A 10,310-nucleotide genomic window follows, 5' to 3' on the forward strand; every position below is an offset into this window, starting at 1 on the left:
GGTAGGCTGTGCGTGCTGGCGCAGCAGCGGTGTACGGATTGATGGCACCGTACGGACACGACGTATCGTTGTACTTAACGGGTCGTGCACGGAACAAAGCCGAGTTGGGGCGAACCTGCCCTGCGCCAACCTTGCCGTACGTCTCCTCATACGACGTGATTTCGGGACCTGTGCGGCCGCTAGGCCACGTAAGGGGCACTTTGGAGCGGAAGGTGTCCATTCTATCGCTGTCAGCGCGCTGCGGCGGCGGCACAGATACCGGCCGTACAACGCTGCCCTTGGCTCCGCCGTTACCGTCGCCGCCGCTGCCGCCGAGCGCGGCACCCGCTGTCGCCGGCCGTCGCGTCGGCTTCAGCGCCTTGCTGCCCTGTCGGCTGCTACCGGCGACGGAGGCAGCCGATGACCCTTCACCTGGCTCCCCCATCGTCAAGTTCACCGTCGCGGGCTTCAACTCCGCCGCCGCCGTGGCGGGCCGCCGGGCGGTTGCGGCGCGCCGCGCCACCGTCGCCGTCGCCAGCGGCTGACCCATATTCCGTACCTTATTGTGCGTCCGACGCATCGCCTCCGTCGCCTCATCCTCCATACGTCGCATGGGGCAATGGACCCCCTGACTGTGGCTGCGTGTCCTGTCAAAGCAGTCGTCTGAGGCTGCGTGAAGTGTGCGAAGAACCTGCAGAATCTCGTGCTTTTGCTCGTCAGTTGCGCCCGCGAGCAACTGGTCCAAGTCCTTGGTTTTTTCCTTAGATAGCAAGTCGCCGTAAAAGGACTTTTGCTTCTGCATCCATTTGAAGAATTCCCGCTCCCGAACCGCTTCGGCATCCGTCTTGAACTTGACTACTTCGTCGTTCACCGTGTTGTACGTGGTGCGCAAGTGAAGCTTATGAGCGTCCTCGGAACCCTGTATGTATGAATGTTCGTAAAGTATGTATGTATGTACGTATGTATGTATGTTCACTCGCGTATTCCAGTCCAGTCCAGAGACTTATTTCGCAGTCCAGAGAATCATCATCCCCCTCCTCCTCCTCTCCCCCCTTCTTCTCCTCCTCCTCCTCCCCCCCTTTCTCCTCCACTTCCCCCTTCCCCTCCTTCTCTTCCTTCCCCTCTTCTTCCTCCTCTTTTCCCCCTCCTCCTCCTCCTCCTCCCCGTCCTCCTCCTCAACATCATCGTCGCCATCGTCATTCATGCCCCTGGACACCGCTTTGCTCTATCGCTCCCTTCTAGTGCTTTACTTACCGATTTGAGTGAGTTGCCCCATTCACTGATAAAGGTGCTATTGGGAGGCGGCTCCACCTTGGTGTCTCGCAGCGCTTGCTCGTATATTTCAGGATAGGCGCTGCGGAGGTTGTAAGTCTCCTGATATCGTGTGACGTGGGGGTTCAGGGGCACGAAACCAGTGCCGGAAGGCTCGGGGACGCCATGTAGTGGGGACGGTGGTCGCGGTGATGCTGCGCCGCTTGGGCTTCCTGTGCCTGTGTGGGCCGGTATCGTGCTGAAGGATCGTGCGCGGCGGTGTTGTTCTAAGAGGGTAAGTTCCCGGTCACGGCCTGTGCTCAAGGCAGCGGTTCTGCGGCCAGGGGCGCTCTGTGGCCGGTCGGCTTCTGCGTCAATTTCCCGTTGTTGCTGCTGCGCCTGCTGTTCTTGCAGGGTCTCAACCTGATCTTGAATTGTGAGAATAGCGTTGCGAGTTTCTGGTTTGTCAAAGGCGGACCGGGTGGCGGTGTAGGACCAGCCATTGCAGACGACCGCGGGGGATCCGCGCGCAAGGACTGAAGTTCGGCCGTTGATTCCTGCGGACGGCCGTGAGCTGCTTTGCCTGATCTTGTTAAGAGTAGAGTGAACAAATCCGGCGTGCGCGTCCGGTGCCTTCTTCGACTCAGAGATGGACCTGCGGCAATTGGTTTTTTTCAAGGTTCGTAGCCAAGGGTAAGTTTTGCTTGCAAGGACCAAAACCATAAATTGAGAGCTTTACAGTATATGCTCTGAGCGGGTGTTGTTCTTCGGTTGTGATGCGACCTGTACTAACTAAGAGGAGGTAACGAAGGTGACCTCGGCCCCACCCAGAAGCTACCCCAGAAAGCCGCGCACAGCCTACCGCAAGTACCTTATGGATTCAAATACGCGCTCAAATCTTTCTCGATCTGCAGGAGTTGCCCGCCCAAGCCAACCCTCCACCTCCTTGCTAAATATTTCCCCCTTGAATGTGTCGCCCAGAGCTGCGGCAGGGATGTGCGTCGCCGTTGCCATTCTTGTTCAAACCTATAATATATAAACGATATGTTAAGCTGTCGTTGTGTGATGGGTTATGCAGGAAAAGGCCCATGGCGTGACATACGGAGGGCCGCAAGGCCGCGGGGTGCCACAGCCCAGATAGCAGCAGACAATAACAACGACCCTCACGTTGCAGCTTGGAGGGCAAAACCAAAGTCAAGTCGCAACGCTTGCAAAGGACCGTTGCTTATGCGCCGCACGCCGACGAAGTCAAAGTGACTAAAATACTGTATTGAATTAAAGGTGTTAAGTCAATGCTAATGTATTCACCAAATTCACGCCCTGAATACCTTGTCACTAGTCTTTCACAACTGAATGCGTAAGGCTTGTCCTAAAATCATGGCTCGTCGCTGATATAGGGAGTGCGGTAACATGAAAATAATGTTAATCACAACCCTTAATTGATGCGAATGACCTCTAAGGACAAGAAGTGTAGTTCTGTACGGTCCAAAACCGGCAACCAAACATGACTTCTGTGCACAACCAATTCATAGAGATAACCTTCGCAGCTGTTACTTCCTCAAAAAAGAAATGCATTTACAGAGAGCCCGAGAAACGCGTTGGCTACACACGCCTTTGGCTGCCAGCAGTCCTAACCTAAATACTTTTTAGTAGGCGCTTTTCATGGTGACAATTACGGTCTTACTTTACGTGTCTGCAAAGGGTTTTATGGATGTTGAAAATTGCTTGGGGGCCACATATGTTGACCCAGATCACTCTTTACTTTAAGAAAGCCTCAGCACCTTACAAACGTGGTTAAGTTGAATGAGAATGCTTATTTGCTTGTAGCTATTCAATACGAGGGTTTACAACACCATTCGGCAACATTGTAATTGCAGACTGGGCAGCGTCATGGGTTTGCGAGACAGAGATGCCCTTCCCATACGGCGTTACACTACATTCCGAAAGCTATTTCACTGGGCAGGAAAACAGCAACATCAAGGTTGCCGTATATGCACGGATTCCTTCTGTCGCTCGAAACTTTGGAGCCGAGCCGTAGAGAGCACATTTGATATGTTTGCAGTGCACCGATGCGATAGCCAAATCTTCTGCTTCATGAGGTGTGAATGACTGGCCTGCGAAACACGTGACATCTTTTGCAGATGGAATCATCTCGGTATTTTGTTTTCAAACTCTCCATATTATTTTTGTAGCGGTTTTCCTTTCTGCATCTCGGTTGACAGTTAGGGTGTGCTTTTTGACAGCGTGAAAATGTCCGCATGTGCTGCTTTGTTGACCTCGCTCTGGCGTGAAAGGGAACCTAATCATCATGCTCCTAATAGCTAGTTTACATGCTACGTTACGTTAAGACTTTTGGGGAAAAGTGGTCGGTTCGGACATGGTAACGGTACGTTACCGGTAAAGTGGACGAAAAGTCGATAGTGAATTTCGTCAAACGTTGACCCCTCGTACCGTTACCTGAATTGCGTCGCCAATTTCGCGAGTTATAACAAACGGCCAAGCCCAATCGCTTATAGAGGGTCTTTCCATTGGCTGGTCGTAAATTTTCGTAGATTCTCCTTAGGGCCGGCCGGGCCCGCCGCACCTCCTTTTTTGGGATTTCTTGCACAAACTGATAATATAGATGTAAGCGAATGTGTGTATGTAATTTTGGCAGCGCGAAATGCCCCATGCGAGAAGTTGCCGGACGGCCAATTGAAAGGGAGATTTCCGTAACTTTTCCATTACACTCGCTAAGAAATACTTAGCTAGTACATGCTCCCGACCATGTATTAAATTGTCGACCTCGCATATACTCTTCACATTTGTGTGAGCTGAATAGCCAAATATTTGGTGCGTTGACCAGTGCAGTCGCGGCGCTCGGAAGCGACAGACGCCTGCTACGCAAAATCGGCGAGTGCTATTTCCTCGTCAATGTCCTTCCAAGGAACTCCTGCTGAGTACCTTGGAACTCATATGAATGACGAGGCTCGCTTGAGATAGCTTCAAGTGCAGCGTGGCCTTGTCAATCTCGAGTCGGCTTTCCCGGACTATCATCACGGGTTACATCATTCGCAAATGTCGTATGGAGGCCTTAACCAGGTCGCGTCCCAGCACAACTCTGCGCGCTTGCCGACGGTGCCCATGGGGACATTGTCTAGGGGAGTCAAGGAATGCGAGCGAAAACGTGCTGGGCAATAGTAGTAATGTGCTCGAGGGCTAACGTAGCTTAAAAGTGAGCAATTTCTTACAATCCGTACGTCTGATAAAAGTTGTGTAAAGTGGGCCCAATGGCAAGTGAAATTAAGGAAATTTCTTAAGTTCTCCATAGAAGTTAAGGAACTTTCCCAGCCGCTGGCCAATGGAAAGACCCTCATAAAGACCACATACTTGACAAATTGTGCGCGCTTTGCACTCCGACCGAATTTCTAGTCACACCGCTGCCTTATAAAAATGAACAAGGACAACACCTCTCGTATTGTTCGCCCGCTAGCAACCGCAAATATGGCAAATAGGCAAACAAACGTTGTATCAGGGCTGAAGCTGCTGGGGAAACAGCTACCTGCACCAGCCGGTATTCAGCACTTCCGGCTGACCCTCTCCGGTGCGCTGCTTCAAATAAATATTTATTAATTTCAAACATTAACGGCGCGATAGATTCTAGAATAAAAACATTAAGGGGTTTTCGATGAATGTAAAAAATACCCTGCTCGGCAAATCCATTTCAGCCTAGACCAGGCAGCCCAAAGCATCAAGCAGGTACACAATTTGTGTACATGTGTTAACCAGAACCCTGCAAGCCGCACAGGCTCCCACTTTCCACACCCGGCATCCGCTGTATCGCCCACGCCCATCCCTACATCCTGCCCTCCCCTTTCTAAAATAGTACAGCCCTGCAGCCTGCTAAATTTATCTAACCCTCACGAGCACCTAGGCCAGCCCTAAGGCCTTGCAGCACCTTTGAACGACACCCACGGTGTGGTGCATAATGCCGAACAAGAAGCACAAAGCTTCCACAAAACTGGGAACATCTTAGATAAAGGCTGTAGACTACAGCCTTTATAAAGGATAACCTTCCGACCTATCAATCAGGCTTTTGATGAGGCGTCGTAAAAAGTGTTAATCCGAGATTGTCAATTTGCTACCTGGTGGCCAACAGGTAGCAAATTTTCCCCACCAAGTTTGAGCTTTTAGTATAGGAAGAATGCGCGCATTTCATAGCATATTAAACTATAATTAATCCGCGATGCGCGAATACGGGCGGAAATCTCTAACTAATCGCGCTAACCTTAATCCGCCCTAATCCGCGCGATGTTTCCATATGCGACGGATTAAGCCTTAATCCGCGAATTTTAATCCAAGTGGAAACACCCCCTAAATCATACCATACTGAAGGCGTCATCCCTCAAGTACACGCACTTAATGCCACGCTCAGCAGCTGCACTCAGCTGCTCAGTTGTGAACCCCAAGGCTGCAACCACACCGACAATCTTCTTCGGCATCTGGTTGAAAACTTTCCACGCATTGCACAGTTGCTTAAGTGACAGCCGGTCATCCGGCGAAGGTAGCGTCTCATTATAGATGAGCTGAAGGAAATCGGATGTACGGGCCATCCGCTCGGGCATGTCTTTGATGTCTCCCGTGTCGACTGCGCTCTTGGCCTCCACCAACCATATGGTGTCAGGGTTGCTGAAGAGCACCCCATCCCACTCGAATCCCCGAGGCAGCGACGGCTCCATCTTGGGAACCTTGTTGAAGCTTCGCGTTAACTCGATCACGTCATCGGTGCCCAACAAAGACCGAACAGCTGAGGTCATCTGCACATCAAAACGGTCGTTCTGGCCCTTTTGCCAGCCAATGACGTCGCTCACGCTTTTCTGAAACACTTTCGTTGCTTCTGCGAACGCCTTCACGGAGGAAGCTGAGTTGCGCAGCTCCTGGTCCACGGTTTCAACGTCTTGACGCCGAATTTCCTGAATAGCCTCAAACATCTTAGCAAGCTTAAGGTCAAACGCCGAGCTCGACATGAAGACCCGCTGGTCCTCCACCATCTTCGATAGGTTCATCTCGGCCATTGCGTTGTAAAATTCGGAGAAGCAGAAGGAGTTGTAGCCGACGCACGCCTCCTTTATCTAGGGGCAAAGCACAGCATGCAACAGCAACAGAAGGACGTCACTGAACTATTGGCCAAAAGTCCAAAGTTTCAAGTTGCGTACCCGCTTCTCTCCCTCCACGAGCTTCGCAATCACGCGCAAGCCATTCGTGCTCAACCGGTTGAAACTGAAATCCAAGCATACAATGCAATCACAGGACGCTACGTCGGGCTTCACCGTCGTTTCTATAAAGTCTACAATAGTTTCGTCCGTTAGATTTTGATGCTTGTAATCGAGGTTTACTCGGTTGGGCATCTCAGTTGATTTTTATGCCATTAGCAGAGAGTTGACGTTACTGCGGGACCTGAGGTCACTTCAGCGCGTGGAAGGGATTTGTGTTCGTTGCCGGGTAGATATTTGTTGACTTAGATACGCCGGAGCGAATCGGAGTCTCTAAGTCTAATCCTGGCAAGACAGCCGGGGGGTCCTGGCTCGAAGTGAGGCCCACCCTGGAGTTGGTTGGTACCGCTTTCATCTACTTCCTCAAACAAACTGCTTCTCTAGTCCTTTATGTTTTATTTGTTATATTCATGCAAACTGAGCTGAAGTTGCAAGGCGCGACCGCAGTTGCCGGTGCCATGCAAGCGCAACCGTCCCGGGACACAGCCTCAGGCCTAGAAATGGACTCATAGGGATACATAAAACCTAGCTATAAACGGAAATAAACAAAGCCATGGAATCTGTCCTGGACCCGAGCCATCTGCTTGCATCGCGAAGACCACCAGCAAAGTTTGCCATCGCCACAAAACAGCAAAGCAAAACAGACGTTGATAAAACAAAAGCAGGCCCGGATGTTGCGACGTCTGCTTGCATACACACAACGGGGCTAACGGTTCGCCGGTCAACACCCTCGCTCGCGGCTCAGTTTCCCTTTATCCCCATCCGATTAAAATCGGGAATCCTACCCGTCCAACCAAAACCAACCCTCCGGTGCACCTTGCGGCGCTTCTTTAGCTCAACCAGAGGCAGCTTCTGCTCCTCCCGACCAATCGACTCACAGAACATGAAGGAGCGGTACTCGATCTTCACAAGCGGGCTAACGTGTCAAGTGGCCGTGTGGGCGAAGACCGCGCTTGCCTGAAAATCTTTGTGACACGGCCGTCGCACAGCGGGCACTGCGGACACAGCGTGGCGAAGGGGTAAAGATCTGATGCTCGCTGGAGATAAGCGATACGGTCACACGACTTTTTACCTGGAAGTGCTCGGGGATCGTATCCGACTGCGCAACCGTCCCAGCAGGCAGCCCCTCCATGCATGCTACACGCTCGCGGTTGGCGTATTTTTCCCTGTTCGCTGTTGACGGTCCCTAGCTTGTTCCAGGGCACATCTATGAGCAAACTGTGTTGAGATGTTAGCCCCGTTGTGTTTTTAGGAACTGAGCCGCGAGCGAGGGTGTTGACCGGTGAACCGTTGGCCCCGTTGTGTGTATGCAAGCAGACATCGCAACATCCGGGCCTGCTTTTGTTTTACCAACATGCGCTTTGCTTTGCTGTTTTTTTGGCGATGGCAAACATGAAGGAGCGGTACTCGATCTTCACAAGCGGGCTAACGTGTGTAATTCTGTGCGACTGTCGTACAACCGTATTGGAATGGCGAGTCTTATTTGCTTCAGCTCTTTCGATACAGGCATTCTGCCTTTCACTCAGTAGAGCTTCAGCTTGTAGCTGACAATTTGTTGTGCTTGGCAATCTCGGATAGAGCATCGTGCTCACTATTGAAGCCCTACCTAGTCATCACCTTCTCTTTCAGGCTCCTGTCTTTTCTTTTTCATCAAGGTAGATGTCGACATTGAACAACGAGCAATCGCATCAACGGCAAGGTACGGCCGCCCAAGATGGCGCCAATGTGGCGATCAACGCTACCACTGGCCTCGCGGGTCCCGCCACCAGCGAGGCTGGTGGTATCACCTTCTCACCACCTCTCAACCGTCCTTCTCCACCGGCCGGCAGCCCCGCCGCGGGAGCGGTGCTGGTTAACACTGCAATCCAGCAGAACATCACCCCACTCCAGCAACAAATGGCGGAACAGAGCCAGCTTTTGGCCTCCATGGCCAAAGTAATGACAGCTGGCCAAAATCCGGCAGCCACCATTCTGTCGCCAGCCGAGGCGGGGGCGGCATCGGTTGCACCAGACAAGGCAAAAAGAAGCAAGGAAAAAAGGAAGAAGAAGGACGACAGCTCAAGCTCAAGTTCCTCATCGAGCAGTGACAACGAGGCACCGGAGTGGTTGCGGTGTACCGTAGTGACAGGAAATGGTCGTGATTTTATTGTTCGAGACACCCTCAAAATTACACCCGAAATTATTTGTGAAACTTTTGAATTCGTGAGAAGCCAACGCAACCGAAGCAACGGTGCCTGCAATATTCGTTAATGGGTCCGACTCAGAACGTCGATTGACGCAAAAGCTGGCCAATGCATGCACGGTTATTTAGGAGCGGCAAAACCAGCTCTATCCGTAGCTGGGGCGCCGCGAGCAAGTGTGAAGAGTCCGCATTGAAGGAGGCTTTGTTGCTTAGGCCGCTTGGCCCTCGGATCCATGTCCGTTCAATTACTATGGATGTATATATGGCCAGAAAAGTGGAATTCGACGAGTAATTACTGTGTTGAAGGCATTATACGATTTGGCTTCGGAGCACACATATATTCGTGACGACCATCGCCTGGAACAGCTTGTAATTTATATGTGACATAATTTCGTGATGCCGTCACGAAATTAAAATCACGAACATTTCCTGTCACTACGGTATCGAGGCTCGACAGCCTACAGACCCGTCGGGTTTCTGCAAACAAGTCTTGCACGGTTTTGCCACGCAGGGAAAGCTGGCTTTAGCTTTGCTGGTGGAGGTTCCACCGAAAGTGAAGGGTGCTATGAAAGTCCTCAAGCCTATGATCCACCGTGCAGGTCGGCATGGCAGTCACCAACACCCTTTCGGCATGGCGGTCACCAACACCCTTGCGGCTGAGCCGCGCATTGGTCTTGCGGCTGCAGACATTTGTTTCAGCAATTTGTGCAATGAGGACAAGTTCCGGGACAAGACCAAGCCAGGAAAATTAGTAGATGGAGTTAAGGAGCAAGTGCTAAAGCGTGCTGCCAGCCGCACAGGCGGCGATGGAGCAGGTGGCTCACGAGGAGGCAGAGTGTGCGGCAGCTCTGGACACGACTACAAGAGGCGCGATGACGATGCTGGCCATAATGCATGAGATGAAATGTTGAGTGTTGTACACAGGCCCGCATGCCTTTGTCTCAGATGTTTTTGTCTTTCTGTGAGTTGCACCCGTGTGCAACTTGCCTATCCTGTTGTGCACCAGCATGCACATTGGTCTCATCTGGTGCGCCCGCGTGCACTTATGCCCCATCACTGTGTGCCCACGTGCACTTCAGCCCCATCAATGTGCGCCCACGTGCACTTTGGCCTCATCTCTGTGTGCCTGCGTGCACTTTGGCCCCATCAATGTGTGCCTGTATGCACATCATGGCTTTGGTTATCAAGCTGCCTTTGGTTCGTGGTCAAGGACTTAATCTTCTTTGGGAGTTATTGATCACTCGGGGAACGACTAGGTCATGGATGTGGTCATGCGGGGGGTTTCCTGTCATAGATCTGGTCATGTTGCCTCATGACCACTCATGAGGCCTCATGACCGGTCATGTTACCGGTCATGAGGCAGAGTCATGTTCCCAATGGTCATATGCTGGCTATGTGTTCATGTTTTGTTCCTTTCTAAAAAGTGACAATTATATGCCATATGGACTCCCGAATCCCCTCTGAAATGCTGCATAGTACATTACCTCTATAACAATGTGCACAATGTACTATACAGCATCCCTGCCGGGATTCTGGAGTGCACTTGAATTACCTTCGTTTCAGCCATGACCGCATCCATGACCAAATCCATGACTGGAAAACCCATCCATGACCAAGTCTTTCCCCGAGTGAGAGATGATCTCCCT

General features: G+C 51.6%; 3 protein-coding genes across 3 annotated transcripts in view; 1 reads left to right on the plus strand and 2 right to left on the minus strand.

Annotated features, from left to right (window-relative positions):
• Window positions 1-2,244, minus strand: part of VOLCADRAFT_117641 (uncharacterized protein) — a gene marked incomplete at both ends in the record, with an annotated part of 2,405 nt that extends 161 nt beyond the window's left edge. The window contains 4 exons of the mRNA XM_002950768.1: window positions 116-898; window positions 1,234-1,469; window positions 1,542-1,885; window positions 2,093-2,244. Of these exons, the coding sequence (XP_002950814.1) occupies window positions 116-898; window positions 1,234-1,469; window positions 1,542-1,885; window positions 2,093-2,244 (1,515 nt within the window). The remainder of the gene's footprint in view (window positions 1-115; window positions 899-1,233; window positions 1,470-1,541; window positions 1,886-2,092) is intronic.
• Window positions 2,245-5,588: 3,344 nt separating this feature from the next.
• On the minus strand, window positions 5,589-6,700 carry VOLCADRAFT_104830 (uncharacterized protein; the record flags this gene model as incomplete). The annotated part of the gene is made up of 2 exons (XM_002950769.1): window positions 6,426-6,700; window positions 5,589-6,341 (listed from the first exon to the last, which is right to left on the minus strand). Exons 1-2 carry the CDS (start codon window positions 6,615-6,617, stop codon window positions 5,589-5,591), a joined length of 945 nt encoding a protein of 314 aa, XP_002950815.1. The 5' UTR covers window positions 6,618-6,700.
• A 1,174-nt stretch (window positions 6,701-7,874) lies between these two features.
• VOLCADRAFT_91161 (uncharacterized protein) lies at window positions 7,875-9,562 on the plus strand (the record flags this gene model as incomplete). Its single annotated transcript, XM_002950657.1, has 3 exons — window positions 7,875-7,912; window positions 8,312-8,684; window positions 9,176-9,562. The coding sequence occupies 3 exons, from the start codon at window positions 7,875-7,877 to the stop codon at window positions 9,560-9,562; spliced, it is 798 nt and encodes a 265-aa protein (XP_002950703.1).
• Between the last annotated feature and the right edge of the window lie 748 nt (window positions 9,563-10,310).

This window comes from Volvox carteri (genome assembly GCF_000143455.1).
Source record: "Volvox carteri f. nagariensis unplaced genomic scaffold VOLCAscaffold_20, whole genome shotgun sequence".
NCBI classification, from domain to species: Eukaryota; Viridiplantae; Chlorophyta; class Chlorophyceae; order Chlamydomonadales; family Volvocaceae; genus Volvox; species Volvox carteri.